A 15,012-nucleotide genomic window follows, 5' to 3' on the forward strand; every position below is an offset into this window, starting at 1 on the left:
TCATATGTTAACAAAAACGATATATAGGTAGACTATACCTATTAATAAAAAATTCTAGGTACTCATATGCACAAATTTGCATACATCTATGTACTATTTATTTAATTCATTTGTCTAATTTAATAAAAATAATAAGAAATAAAATAGAATATATGATAATAATTAATAGAAATAATAATTAACTAGATAATAAATGTTATTTTTTTTAAACTGTGCTAACATACAATTTCTTCTAATAACATTTTTATAATCTTTGAGAAATTTTATGAATAATGTATTTTAATCCAATTTTATTCACACATTACTTAACAAAAGAATGAAAATTAATTCTAGAACTTCACCCAGGTAAAACAAGATCTAAAAGGCTTATAATCAAATCAGGAAGAAATCAAGCAATGTACAATATTATATAATATAGTGAATTAAATAATATAACTATTTAAGGTGTAAAATTTTAAGTAGAAGTGAAAAAATAAAACAAAAAATTGGTTCAAGTCTTCCATTACTTCACTGTTGTCCTCAAAGAAATAAAAGTAATTCATCCTATTTCATTTGTAAAAAGTATAAATGGAGAAAATTTCTCTTAATTTTTACATATACTAATATAGTCTTTTACATTATAATGATAATATATATATATATATATATATATATATTTAAATTACCAATTATGTATTCATATACTAAACTTATATCATATAAGATTTGTTAATTTGAATATGATATGATGTTAATTAAAATATATGTAAACATTATCACAATGATGATTGTTTTTCCTTAAAAAGCACATAATTGAAAATAAATTAGAATAAAATAAAATAATTGACAGAATTTTGAAAGAAATAGAATCTATATCTGGATGTGAAGTCACATCAGTAATAAACTTTTAAAATAATAATAAATAAAAACATTCTTTTTACTTAATAATATAAATTATCAAGTTTTGATATAATACTATTTCAAAGAATTAAGACTAATCTAATTAAATGAAATAGAAATGAGAGTAATTTAATTTAAATATTTTTATATTAGATCAATTTTGGTTTTGAAATCAATTTTTTTTATCCCTCAAAATATATTTAGTGTAATTCACACACTATCCCATCAAATATAGTGATTATGGCCCAAATTTAACACCTAGGTGACTTTTTATAGAAAAATTTCGGTCAATTATGATATAAAATAATCACGAGTAAAGCTTACAAAATTATTTAATTGGTAATTATTGAAAAGCAATAACAATCATTAAATATTTAAAATAAGCATAATATCATTGTCGAGTGGAATACCGGGTGTAGCAGGTGAAAGCCAATTCTCGGGTAGAGTCGTGTGGAGGCAAGACACCAAAGTCTCCAAAACTTAACCGGTTGATTCGGTTACTGTGATCAATTCATTCGTACCCTCTTCTTTAGTTTCCAAGAGCCGCTATCTCTCTGCTTTTGCTAGTGGTACTGTCTTAGCTTTGATTCTCTGTTCTCTGTTTTGTTCTGTTTCGCGTGTAAGTTCCTCTGTTACGCTTACCCCTTTTCAAAGTATTCGTCTTCTTCAATAATATCTTCTTCTTCTTTTTTCCCTTATTTTATTTAGGGGTTGAATTTCTTGGCTTCAATTTCTGGTTGGAAGATTTGCAAAGTTCAAACTTTGCATGTGTTTTTTTTTGTGTCTTCTGTTGTGGTTTGTGATTTTTTGAGGAGTTTGAAAATAAAGGGTGAGTCAGGGGAGAATATTGCATGAACAGAGTCAAAAGGGTATTAGCTGTTTTTAGGCTTTTTCAATATTTTTCGTTGTATGTATTTGTTTAAATTTTGTTAATTGTGGCCTCAAAGCATCTCAAAGCATGTCACAGGAAGAAAATCATGTACTATTATAATACATGCGCTAAGGATCTTGCATGTGCTTCTATTTTGATGATTGTTATATTGTTTTTTTGATGATTCACTTTGGTTTTTGATCTCTGAAATCAGAAGGAAAAGCCAATTTCATTTGCATGTGTGTTAATTTTTTTGTTTCTACAGAAACTCATACACTAGTTTCTCTAGGGTGGACTACTAGGTAAATATGTAACATTTGATCAACATCATTTTGACTCTATAGTTCTTGTGTGAATTCTGATCTTGTTACAATAAATATATGATTTTTATGAGTTAACCTATAGTGCATGGCAGCGGTTTGTGAAATTATGTTGTCGCCACAAAAGCTCAAACACAATGAACTTGTATATGGTGGTAGATACTTAACATTTTATCAGCATCAGTTATTCCATTATAGGTTGTATTTATTTACTCTGATTTTTGTGGGATCCTGATTTATGTGTTGAGCAAATTTTTTTATTCAACTTCTTGAAGTTCTATCTATCTCTTGTCCCTTTTTATTGAGAATATTATAATTACCTTATTTGATTACTGGAGATTGTGGTGGTACAGGAACTTAAACAATGAAGAATGCCAAGGGCAAGGGAGCAGCAAAGGTCTCAAAAGAAGCACTGAAGCCTGTTGATGACAGGTTAGTTTGTGTATCATCACGGCGAAATTATTTGTGGCATTATGATTTTTTCATATAACTATGTATCTCCTTGTCAGAGTGTTGGCTTTGTGAGGCATTTATTTATTTTTAAACAGTTTATTAATGTCGGATTATACATACTTGATGGTTCGTCCAGCTTTGACAGGAATAATGTAGTGATGGAACATATTTTTCTACTGTTTTCAGAAAGATTGGAAAGAGGAAGGCTCCTAGTAAGCCTGACAAGGGCAGTGCACCAAAGGCAAAGAAGGAGAAGGCCAAGAAAGACCCCAACAAGCCTAAAAGACCACCCAGTGCTTTCTTCGTGTTCCTGTTTGTATCTGTCTTTACACTATCTTTTTCGTATTCCTAAGAAAATATTCTGATCATTCCTGGTCTGTGATAGTGAGGAGTTCAGGAAGACCTTTAAGGCTGAGAATCCTAATGTGAAGGCTGTGTCTGCTGTAAGTAGCTTGTTAAATTGCTTCACCTTCAATTATGATGTACCCTTTTCTGAATAAACATCTGAATTTTTTGCTACACTCTTTAATTGAAGGTTGGGAAAGCTGGAGGAGAGAAATGGAAATCCCTATCCAGTGCTGTAAGCTGTTCAATTTTTTATAGATAATACACATTTTTGCTTTTATTTATATGGATTTACGCTTCTTTGTCGTGATTTTAGATGCATTCAGATACAAGTTTGTGTTTAAGTATATATAGTTTATTATTTGTAAGCTAATGTTGCTTCAATTGAATTCCAGTACATCAATACACATGTACCAAATGAACTCATTCCATTGAAAAAGGGATTTATTTTAATAATTAATTTTGACTCCTCTCTTTTGAATGAAAAGGAAAAAGCTCCATATGAAGCCAAGGCAGCAAAAAGGAAAGTCGAGTATGAAAAACTTATGAAAGCTTATGATAAAAAGCAGGTAAATAACTTGTGCTGGTTGTTCTGTTTTGTGTGGTGTTTCTAATTGTCTGTCTTGTTTATATACTTTGTTTTCTATAATGGTTACAGGCAAGCTCCGCAGATGATGATGAATCAGACAAGTCCAAATCTGAAGTGAATGATGAAGATGATGAAGCCAGTGCAGAGGTATATATTCTGTATATTTTCTTGAACTGAGCATGATAAGGAGGTTGCACTTAACGAATATTATCTATAATTTCTGCAAACAGAGTTGCTTTTTGTTTCAAGATTTTAGTTCTAGAGGGTGAACATGAGAAATAAAAAGTTTTGGTGAAGCAGTAAATGTAGTGGATTTAGCTTTTATTTGTTTTCACGTTCCAAGAAACTAAATGTGACTGATAATTGGATTCATGTTCAATGGAATTTGAATGGTTTTGCAAACGCTCTTAATTTAATTATTACCCAACTTACTAACCCTTTTGACTTACCAAGAGAAGTTTGTCAAATATGGACTTCAAAACGTGGATGGTACCTTTTTGATTTATCTACTTGAGATGTGGGGTTCCATATGTATAGGGGCACATAGCTTAAAAGCTATTGCTGCTTCTTTTGAATTTTTCACTGAAGGAAAAGAAAGATTTGTATTGCTTTGACTCATTGTTTTCATATTTATACAGGACCATCAAGAGGAGGATGAGGAAGAGGATGATGATGATGAGGAAGATGAGGATGATGACTGAGATGAATGTTTAAAACCTTGGTTTATGATGTTTTGTTGGTGAGGGTGGCTATTATCTATTCTGACTGTGCATACTAGGCCACTTTTTTTTTATGTTTGATGTCGGTAGAAAAGAATCTCTTCTTTTGTTGGCTCCATATATTGCCAGCTACTTGAGCTTCCCTCACTTAGCTATCGTACCTAAATTACTCTGTGCATTGTAGCCTTACATGGGTTGCTTTAAGTAATGTTAAGTTCTTTCTCTTCAATGCATTGACATAATAAATTAGTATAAACATAATCATCGTTTTTCTGATCAATCTTTCACTACATATATGAGAAAACTTTTGTCATTTTCATCTCATTGCGATTGTTCATCAGTGCAATGAGCTAATGTCACTCAGAAAATGGAATGACTTATCAATTTGTTGTCACACCTGCATAATTGATTGATTCCAGGTCATTACTATGTTTTAGCAAAATTTTGATGAAACATGAGGTGAGTGGAACTATGAAAAGATTTAAATGCTTTTAGTATCTATTTTGATTTCTAACCCTTGAAAGTGTTTTTCTATTTTAATTTTTATCACACAAACTGAATTTTGGTTTTGATATTTGATACTCAAGAACTTTAATGGTTTTAGAATATGGCAATTTCATACTATATCAATTAGTGTTTGTGATTTCATGTCAAGTGATATATCTTTAAAAAAAATCAAAAATTTTAAAATTAAATATTATTTATATACCTTTAAACAATTATTAGCAATAAAAACAGTTTTCAAAATTTAAATAAAATTGGGGATTAAAAAAAATTCCACTTGTTTTAAATGACTAAAAATAGTAGAAAAATATAAGAATAACAATTCATACTAGTATTAATTTTCATGAAAGTTGCTTTGTCAAACGACTTACTAAATTCCTTTCAAAGATAGTAAATTTTCACTGATTTTGTTTTGTTAAGTTTGAAAATTACTTTATATTCACTGAGTGGAAAGTAAGATTTTTTTAGATTTTAGATTAACAAGAGGGTTACCTTTGTTTAATTTGAAAACTAAAAGAAGTAGATTTTCCAAAAATGAACTTGAGAAAGTAGAGATACCAAAAGTATAGTTAATTCTTGATTTGAATAATGTGTGAGATTAAATGAATGTACACATAAAATGAAAATTGGCTATTTAGAAATACCAAACAACCCTAATTTAGAGTAATGGATGCCGAAGCAATAAGTGTTGATTGAATAGGTAGTTATAATTTAATGAGTTTTGTGGTAGTGCTTTTGATGGCTTTAAATAAGTTATTTTGCAATTGCGTAATGTTGAAAATGAGAGTGCTTATTAAGAAAGGTAGCAACAAATTTTGTAATAAACAATAGATGGTGCCATTAAGTATATCAAAGGACTACATTTCATCCTCCTACGTTTTTATGATTAAATAGTAACACTTTAATATTTGATGAGAAAGTTGTTCTTAAAGACGCGTTTGACCTTTGGGAATGGGATTTTGAAACGCCAATAATTATCTAATGTTTATTAAAAAAAAAACAAAAGATTCAAATGTTAAATTTCTTTCTTTTATTTCAAACTTATTAAATTAAAGTATTTATTAAAAATGTAAAATTAAAGTGAGTTTTAGGGTGTGTTTAGATTGAGGAGAGGATTTGAGAGAGTGGATTTGGAGTGATTTGAGAGGAAAGTGTAAAGAAAGTGAGGTTTTTTGGATTAGGATATTTAGAGTGGATTTGTGAAGAAAGTTTATTGAAGTCTGTGAGTGATATGATAGTTGTAAGAAGTTTTTTATTTTTTTTAAATGTGTAAAATAGAAGTTTACAAATTTACCCTTTCTTTAAAAAATATTTAAATAATAAAATATAAGATTTTTTTATATATAAATTTTAGTTAATTAAGATTTTATAAATATATATAAAAATATTTTCATAATACTATTATTATATAATTATCTTTTATTATAAATAATTATATTTATTATTATAATTAATTATTATTATTATTATTATTAATATTATTAAATAAATTTATAACATCAAGGATAATATGGGTAATTAACACTGTCTATGTGGCTTTCTTCGTATATCTTCAGGCACAAGTGAAGATAAAAAAGTTATTTTCGTGCCTTTCTTCGCTCACAAATACTCGGTAATTAATAGAAACAAACATAAATAATCCATGCCTTTCTTTCTTCGTGTACAGTAAATAGGCAGAAACAAACAGAGGCTTAGGGTGTGTTTGATTGGGGAGGGAATTTGTGGAGATTTGAGGGAGTGGATGTGTGAGGATTTGAAAGGATGTGAGGTTGTTTAGATTCATGATGTTATGATGAATTTTTGAAAATGATTTATTGAAGTTTGTGAGTGATGTGATGTGATGGTTGAGAGAAATTAAAAATTATTTTAAAGTTGTAAAATATAAGTTTATAAATTTATCCTTGCCATTTAAATATATTTTGAATAATATATTTTTTTTAAATTTGAGTTAATTAAATTTTTGTATATAATATCCATAATTGTCAATATTATTATTCTTACCAAGTTCTTCTAGGATTATGGAGATAGACAAGCATAATCATTGTTACATCTCTATCTTCTACCTTGACATCAATGTTTTAAAGTTCCATTAAGATTAAATTGAGTCTGAAATAGTGTATTTTCTTAAGACGAAACTCAAACAACCTCCTCTTCAACAAAAAAAAATGGACTTTGTCATGAACAACTTCTTTAACTTTGCCACAATGTTATTCACAACCTTGTAAAGAACATCGCGTAACAACAACATAAGGATTATTGAATCAGTCTTTTTCTCCCAATTTTTTTTCCAGAACTTCATGTGCTTATGGAAAGTGGTGTCCACATTTGTTGCTCCTTGAGCAAACTTTCATCTTGATTTTCCATATCTAAAAAATGTTTTTCCCATTGGACGTCTCGATCTCAGATGAAATACTCATATTCTTACAAAAACTAATCACAAATGCAAAATGAAATCAAAATTGGCTTTGATACTAGTTTCTTTTGCACTTAGTGCAAAAATGAGTCCAAAGAACAACGAAAATGAAATATTGATTTCAAATCATACCAACGAGAGACGAAGAACAAAGAACACACAAAATAAGATAAATATGAATAAAATTGTCTTGTTTTTTATTAAGCTTTATAAAATGATATTTCATTGCAACTCAATGTAAATGACATGGAGTATATATCATCCTTATTCAGGATTAAAAATGGTTACATGTTAGTTAGAAGAACACAATGACAACTAATTAACATAACAAATTGCTTACAATGATGATCTTACAACTAACATAACACAAAAATTATAATCATTGAGAAAATTAGGTCTAAGTATGAATCTTTGAAACTTCAAGACAACGAAGATATATTATCACTCATAACCAACAAACCATCTTCACTGATGATACAATCACTACTTTCACTCTACCATAAAAATTATACACAAGTGAAACTCGTTATTGCCATTAATTTGATTTTGTATTAGTTTAAGATAAATACTTAGATTTATTCATATATATGTTTTTAAATTATTTAGAAGTCATCACCATGGTAGTCAAAATCTTGAGTTGCATCGTAAGATCGTACAATTTTACAATATATAGTCATGGTTCCGATTTGGAATCACCATAATAATAAGATTCTGGCAGATAGCGAGGGATTAGCGTTGCAAATCACAACTCACGTGAGATCGTCGAGTTTCACGATGTTGAAAATCGTCATATGCATCACTTCTTACATCATCGTGGCGGCACGACAACAATTACACTGTCGCGAAGGCGTGCGACACGGTGGTTGAAAGGTGGGTGTGGTGTGGCAACAACAGATAAGGTAGTTGATATTAGAGTTTCTTTCTATTACAATCTTCCGATTTACAATTCATATTTATCTTTCCGATCCTAAGTAAGATCTTGATGTTGACTACCTTGGTCATCACACACATAAATATCTTTTTGATTTGTATCAAGATCTCACACCCATGCATAACATAAATAAGTTTCCATTTTGTGTGATGAAGGGAAACATATGTTATGTGTAAGATATTTTCATAAAAATAAATAAATAAACTGTGTTGTATACTTAGCAACACATAGGGTGGCATTAACAACGACCAGAACTCAATATTGTACATGCCTAAAGAAAAGGAAAAGAACAACTAATTTATATCCAAATTTCATAAGCTGAACCCAACAGGGTTTGGATTACGGAGAAACTGGCAATGACAAAAGTTGGTAATAGCTACTCATGATCAACCAAGAGAAGATGCTAGAATGATATTTAATAGATAGATGATACATAAGAGAAAACACCAAGTCTACATAATATGATACTGTTTGTCTGAAATGGTAGAAAGGAAGAAGAAAAATAAATACTATGTTGTAGCTAACTATCTTCTAAAGATCCAACAATCATCTCATCAAATTCAAGAAATTAAATTTATAAAAATGAACAACCACAATTGTTCAGCTTGGTGAGTATTGTCCTATTGAAAGATGGGAAGGTCACTGCGGGTCAGTTGATACTGGCTTGTGCTGACTTGTGCAGGAACAAGGCTACTTAAGGTGGCCTCTTCTCCAGCCTCTGTTGACATTTTCACAAAATAACTATGCCTGAAAAATTAAATCATTAGAAACTGCTTACAACTCAATGGTAAAAAAAAATCAAAAGCCAAAAACAACTTATATCTACCATCTAGTATCAGCTGTCAATTCAGGATGGAAAGCAGTCCCAAGTATGTTCCCTTGTCTCACAGCAACTATAACCTTGCTTTCTTCCTCAGCATTCTCCTGTCATGTCCAAAACTACAATGTAACCAGGTACTCAATGGGGGAAAAAGACCAAGACATTAATTATGACAAAGTTGATTAATTTCCAGTGGCAATTGGAAGACAGTGTTAGTATTAAACTACTTTAAGGAAAATAAGAGCTGTTAGGTTATAATATGAAACATTGTTTGAGATTAGCAGAAATATCAATCTTGTCAAGCAAAGAACTAGAGATTGTGTAAATGTTCAATAAAGTCATATTGTTAGACCATTTCTTTTTCAATTGCTGAGTGGTTTTGAAACCATACATTACAACAAACGAGTTAAACGATAGAATCTAAAGACAAATATCTGCAAAACACTCCCATAAGATTGTGAAATAAAACTACAACATAAACTAAATAGGGAAATACAGACTTAGCTAATTCTTCTTTAAGGAAACTAATCACCCAAGGAGCATTTCCTTGAAAGCAGCATAGCCAGAGCAAACACTTCAGCAGCATGCTATGCATACCACACCAGTTGGCAGCAAAAAGTTTCTATACTTCAACCTCAAAATTCAAAATTATAGCCACCTTATGCATGTTGCAAATGTCACTCAGCTAGCAGTTTATGATGACATTCATTTTTTTTATTGATAAAATATGGATCAGTATTAATATACAATGCTGAAAGGTAATGATCAATCTGCATTTACATATTAGTATAGAAACCTAATGATACCAACATATTGGGTTGGAAATTAAGTATCCGATAAGGAACATTGTTATGAGCAGTTTTCACAAAAGAAGGAAACTGTTCCAAGGAGAATAAGCATACAAAACAAGGAAATACAAGGAGATCAGGATCATTGAATAATAGTGTTCCAAACTCAAAAGAATTGAATACTTGTATACTTATATTTATATCTATAATCTATCAATGATTTCCTCTCATTTATCTACTTTCTTCTTTTAGTTTACCCTTCAAAATCCTGCCAATAACATCACTAAACGAAGTCCCAAATATAAACTATCAACAATGTCTATTTGATCTTTGCTAATTCTTGAATTTCTTATGCTATTCTATCCATGATATATATGCACCTTTGAAATTCTAACGGATCTGGAATAAAAAACAACTAACAACCAAAACGTAGAATTGACAAAAATGATGAATAACTAACCGTTTTGTCTCCAGTAGGGGAATCAAAACTTAACAATCTGTCAGAAGATACGGGATAATCAGCCAGCACTTGAACTTCTGGCCCTGCTTCAAGAATTGCAGGTGCACGAATAAAAACTCCACGAAATGTTTCAGGACCACCTTCCTGGGAGGCAAGCTGTGGCACTGAAAGCTCTGCCTCAAAGCTTTGAATCTAAACAAACATGTATTTTGGTTAAATGTGATAAGATTATTTAAGTGCAAAAAAGAATTTGTTTTTCAAGCCATACATATTATCTCTTCACTAATTCATTTAGTTTGTGCATCACATATTGTATTACATGAATCTTTAACAATTATAATGGCACAAATGCTAAAAAATTTAAAACAAGAGAAGTTGATTTTGCAAAAAAAACTAACAAAAATCTGAACATTGCAATTATTTTAGATTTTGATGCTTCAAGTTAATAAGAAACTTGACTCAAGAAGGAAACAAGTAGAACAGGGAAGGAAGGAAGGAATACATAATATATCTTAAAATGTGTTCTGCTTGCAATACCTGGCTACCAAAGAAATTTCTATGCACTGTACAATCAAGTCCACCAACCAAATCTTGTCCACCAGTCTTCTGTCCTGAAATTATGTTTGCCATTTGAATTTTTTAAACCACTACCTATTTTTCATGTGAGAAAAAAAATTAAAACTATGATAACTGATATTGTCTAAAATTCAACACAAGGGAAGAAAGGAGAAGAAAGAAATAAACCTATAGCTTTATTTGCCAAGAATATAAGCCCTGCACAGGTTCCCCAAACAGGCTTTCCCAATTTTACAAACTCTCTCAAGGCAGGAAACTGAAAAAATCAAAACATTCAACATAAATCACCAACACCAGAATCACCACTTGCTTCCAAGAGCATAAAGTTTACAACAGTAGAGTGTATAAAGTTCAGTGCACTATCTAAAATCCACTCATTCATAGTCACAAAAACACAAAATCTGGTTCCCTTTACATCGTTTTCCTTTGTCTCTCACCTTTACCCATACCAAAGTTACAAAACTCTCAATAACCTTACAAACAATACCCAATTCACTGCACCGGGCTAGATACTAGATTCTCTTTGAAGCAAGTCTTGCAATAATAACTTAAAAGGAATAAACCACATACCTACATGAACAAGAAACTGTACCACAAGCATGATAGCAAGGACTCATGACAACTACAGAAAACAAAATTAAAATGCAGAAGTGAATACAATTTGAAAATCCTTGATTTTGTCGCAGTTTATCATCACCAAAAAGGTTGTCAGAGTTTTACAACATGGTGGTATAATCAAATTCGTGAAGTTCAAAAAAATGCTCTTTCAAATTCCTTTTCTTTTAAAAAATTTACGTCCAAGTGACCTTTTATTTAAAAAAAAATCATAAAAGGTGAAAAAGTAGAAATATCTTAAGCGGGTGAATCGTATCGATGATTACAAATTACATAGATTCATTCATGTATCATAAGATACAATTCATTTCAGGTTCATATTGTGATACGAAACAGTAGGTAGCCAAAATGTATCGAATCGTAAGATTCTAATAAACTCTTTCCTCGTCGTAAAATGTAAAATGACCACAAGTATAGGACCAAATGAATAAATAGTTAGACCATCACATTACAAGAGAAACATAAAAATTTGCCCAATTAAATTCCATTTAAAAGAACACATACAGATAGATACATAAAAGCAAGGTTAAACTGTTCACTTGTTATAGTTTTCCCCGTCAAGTTTTTATCCCTATACAAGGAAACTAAGTTTTAGCTTTGTTCCGGTATCGTCAAATATAGTCCAACATCGCTAAGGGCGAGGTCAAGCCAGTTGAAATACACCTTCCTCCCTTAACCCTTAATCCACCAGGCGCCTTTTAAAGAAAAAACCGGAGCACCGACCTCCTCGGATATGGTGATCGACCCTTGTCATGTTATCTCTACTTGAGGTCGGAATAAGCTTTAGTAACAAAACAGTCTTTTAGCATTTTATCATCCCCACCAGAAAGTTTTTAAACAGTTTTACAACATTTCAAATTCTTCTATGACATGAACATCAGAGACCAAACTTAATTGTGACCTATAAGGACTAAACTCAAAGTTTTTTGTGGTATAGAGACTAAAATTACTTAAAACAAAGGCAAAAGTAGGACCAAGCGAATAATTTAACCTAGAAATTAAAAAACTGGTATCGAAAGAGACCAAGTTATGATACTCAGCGAGCTTAGCCATGGTGGTGCTTTCTCCACCGGGGATGATGAGGGATGTAACGGTGCGAAGCTGCTCCGGCTTTCGAATCTCCACACCTTTCACCCCTAACCTTCTAAGAGCTGCAACACAAGAGAACGAAGATGAGACCAAAACACTGAATAAATGAAAAATGAAATGGAAGATGAACGTGCCAGCTATGTGCTCGTTGAACGATCCTTGTAGCGCGAGAACGCCAACGACGGCCATGTGGCGGAGAGTAGAGAAACGAGGTAGCAACGGTCGGAGGTAGTCGAAAAGTTTTCAGATTATAACGTTCTGTAGAAACAAGTTTTGCTTTTGTTTTTGTTTTTGTTTTGGTTTTGGTCCTGTCGTTTGGGTTAGTGCACTGTGTTCACAACTTTCCCTGGCAACTTGTTCACAACCTTAGGTTTAGTTAGCGCCGTGAAACTAAGCATGGTTGCAGCGTATTTATTTTTTCTTTCAAGAATAAATAAATAAAAATGAAGGAGTGTGGCAATTCTAAAATTTGAATTAACAGTAGGATTTGAAAAATAAGATAAAAATAAAGAAAATTTTGAATATGGATTTAATATATTTTGTTTCTATACATGTAAGTTGTATATTTCGGTATCCGTCCATAATTTCTACATCTTTCAAATTTTACTAAAGTCACTAGTCTATCATTCGATATTTTGGCCTCTAAACTTAGATGAGTTTGAAAGCGTTGTTCGACAAATTGATCTCATCACTTGGCCATTCAGTCCAAACAACACAAACAATTTTCAGAGTAATGTGTGTGACGATGACAATTATCCGAATAATAGATATAAGTACCTAATTAAAATTATAGTATAATATGGTCTAGGAAAAATACTCAGATTATGCAAAAAGGTCATATATTGTTCACAACTGAGATTAGGGTCCACCATATAATAAGTATAAATAGGAGTCCAAAGGACAAGTAAACTTAGTTAGAAAACATTACATTTATTGTTACCTAAAACACACAACTGACTTAAGCATCAGAGTGTTTTTACAGGTATCTTACTCTCACATGACACCGAGATGAGTAAAGAGAAAAGCTCTAACATTCAGAAGAAAGTCGAGAACGCGATCGAGAGGACGTGATCAAGAAGGAGAAATTAGAACAATCATTGCTAAGACATTCCAAGAGGTATAAATTGAATGTTTGGGACATTACCTTATTCGATCTGGTGAGAATAATGATACATTTTGGTTTTAGTTTTGTTAAAAAATATTGGTTTTTGTTCTTGTGAAATTTATTTATTTTTCAAATAATCTTAGTGATATAATTTGTATTTAAACATGATTACTTAATTATAAAAAAATTGTTAATAAGAAAAAAAATTTAGTGATATATATTTTAAAGTTGTCAATGATATATTTTTAAAAGCACTTTATTATATGCTAGTAAAAGAGGATAAGAAACATTTTTAAAAAAAAAATACAGGAAATATAATCAATAAAATGAAAATAGTTTACAATCATATACGAAAGAAATATGAAACAATGATGCACATGTATTTTGTTTACCTCATTTTATTTTACAACCATCTCTCTTATTTATTTCTATAAATCACCTATTATTATTTAACCTCTGATTTTAAAAATACAGAGCATGAAGTGTTTATTCTTCTAACTTTTATATAAATATAAATTTAATTTTTATATTGGTAAGAACATTTTTAGTTTCTTAAAATTAAATTAAAATATAATATCATGTAATACATACGCGATGATAAAAAATAAATAATTTTCTTAAAATAAAATTAGTATGTATGAATCCTTATGTTATTCCTTTTATATTCCTAACAGTGATATTTCTCAAACTTTATAATACACATTATTGGAATATATATATATATATATATATTATGGTTCGTAGGAAGACCCGTTGGTTCTGTGTACTCCACACCTCACCCGCCAAATCAACCTGTTGCGAAAATTAGTTGTAAATTAACAAAAAAAAATGAAAAAAAAATGGGACCATACGTGTTTGGTTAATATAATATTTTATATAAAATAGAACTCGTTGAGTTTCTTAACCAAAATATATATTAGTGTCATCATTAGTTTGGATATGAAATTATATCCTGTTAATATTATTTATTACTAATAAATATCCTTTACTATACATAAATAATTTTATTAATAAAACACTATTCGCATTTATAATATCATTATATTGGTCTTTAAAAATTAAGAGTATATATTTTTTATTCTTCTTCTTTACGAAACTCCTTAAGGGTTTTAATAAATTAATTACAAAGTTATTACACCAACCACTCATGCTTATCCTTCTCAGCATTCTCGATATTAATGGCATGAGAATTTTTAGTTTTTATTTTTACCTAGAAATGCAAAGATAGATGATACATGAAGGATTAACTTTTTCTTAGAGAAGATATGAAATAAAAGCTTCTCATAAGTAAGTAACTTTATAAAATGAAAAGTACAAGGATTTGCACTTTTTCACAAAAAAAATATTACAAAAATAACTTAAAAGCAAAATTACTTAATTGTTGTAAACTCTTATATGGTCCTTTTGACAATTTTATCTTTATTAAAGTTTTTAGAATATGATTATTCAGTACAAGAAAAATAATTTTTAATAGATATTATATTTAGTATTTTTTTGACGGTTTTAATTCTAGTTAAATGTATTATTTATGATTT

At 30.2% G+C, this 15,012-nt stretch overlaps 2 protein-coding genes across 5 annotated transcripts; one reads left to right on the forward strand and one right to left on the reverse strand.

The window, feature by feature from the left end:
- Window positions 1-1,275: 1,275 nt before the first annotated feature.
- On the forward strand, window positions 1,276-4,405 carry HMGB1 (high mobility group B1). Of its 3 annotated transcripts, none has more exons than XM_068621817.1 (8): window positions 1,276-1,448; window positions 2,424-2,502; window positions 2,710-2,835; window positions 2,909-2,966; window positions 3,059-3,103; window positions 3,357-3,437; window positions 3,527-3,604; window positions 4,096-4,405. In XM_068621817.1, exons 2-8 carry the CDS (start codon window positions 2,435-2,437, stop codon window positions 4,156-4,158), a joined length of 519 nt encoding a protein of 172 aa, XP_068477918.1. In that variant the 5' UTR covers window positions 1,276-1,448; window positions 2,424-2,434; the 3' UTR covers window positions 4,159-4,405. The 3 variants fall into 3 exon arrangements, with proteins under 3 accessions (XP_068477918.1, XP_068477920.1, XP_090152426.1); XM_068621819.2 differs by having other exon boundaries at window positions 1,436-1,748; XM_090296300.1 differs by having other exon boundaries at window positions 1,436-1,498.
- A 4,020-nt stretch (window positions 4,406-8,425) lies between these two features.
- On the reverse strand, window positions 8,426-12,781 carry PDX2 (pyridoxine biosynthesis 2). Of its 2 annotated transcripts, XM_068622130.2 has the most exons (7): window positions 12,507-12,781; window positions 12,307-12,434; window positions 10,837-10,924; window positions 10,630-10,703; window positions 10,093-10,284; window positions 8,851-8,948; window positions 8,426-8,771 (listed from the first exon to the last, which is right to left on the reverse strand). In XM_068622130.2, exons 1-7 carry the CDS (start codon window positions 12,559-12,561, stop codon window positions 8,645-8,647), a joined length of 762 nt encoding a protein of 253 aa, XP_068478231.1. In that variant the 5' UTR covers window positions 12,562-12,781; the 3' UTR covers window positions 8,426-8,644. The 2 variants fall into 2 exon arrangements, with proteins under 2 accessions (XP_068478231.1, XP_090152476.1); XM_090296350.1 differs by having other exon boundaries at window positions 12,307-12,691.
- Between the last annotated feature and the right edge of the window lie 2,231 nt (window positions 12,782-15,012).

This window comes from Phaseolus vulgaris, chromosome 10, assembly GCF_051622355.1.
Source record: "Phaseolus vulgaris cultivar YP4 chromosome 10, ASM5162235v1, whole genome shotgun sequence".
NCBI classification, from domain to species: Eukaryota; Viridiplantae; Streptophyta; class Magnoliopsida; order Fabales; family Fabaceae; genus Phaseolus; species Phaseolus vulgaris.

Coding starts and splice junctions, on each gene's coding strand:
- HMGB1 (XM_068621817.1), top strand. CDS start 2,435: ATGAAGAATGCCAAGGGCAAGGGAGCAGCAAAGGTCTCAAAAGAAGCA. Junction 2,836..2,908: donor AGTGCTTTCTTCGTGTTCCT/GTTTGTATCTGT, acceptor GGTCTGTGATAG/TGAGGAGTTCAGGAAGACCT. Junction 3,104..3,356: donor GGAAATCCCTATCCAGTGCT/GTAAGCTGTTCA, acceptor TTGAATGAAAAG/GAAAAAGCTCCATATGAAGC.
- PDX2 (XM_090296350.1), bottom strand. CDS start 12,561: ATGGCCGTCGTTGGCGTTCTCGCGCTACAAGGATCGTTCAACGAGCAC. Junction 10,704..10,836: donor CTTGGCAAATAAAGCTATAG/GTTTATTTCTTT, acceptor ACATAATTTCAG/GACAGAAGACTGGTGGACAA. Junction 10,285..10,629: donor GAAATTTCTTTGGTAGCCAG/GTATTGCAAGCA, acceptor ATGTTTGTTTAG/ATTCAAAGCTTTGAGGCAGA.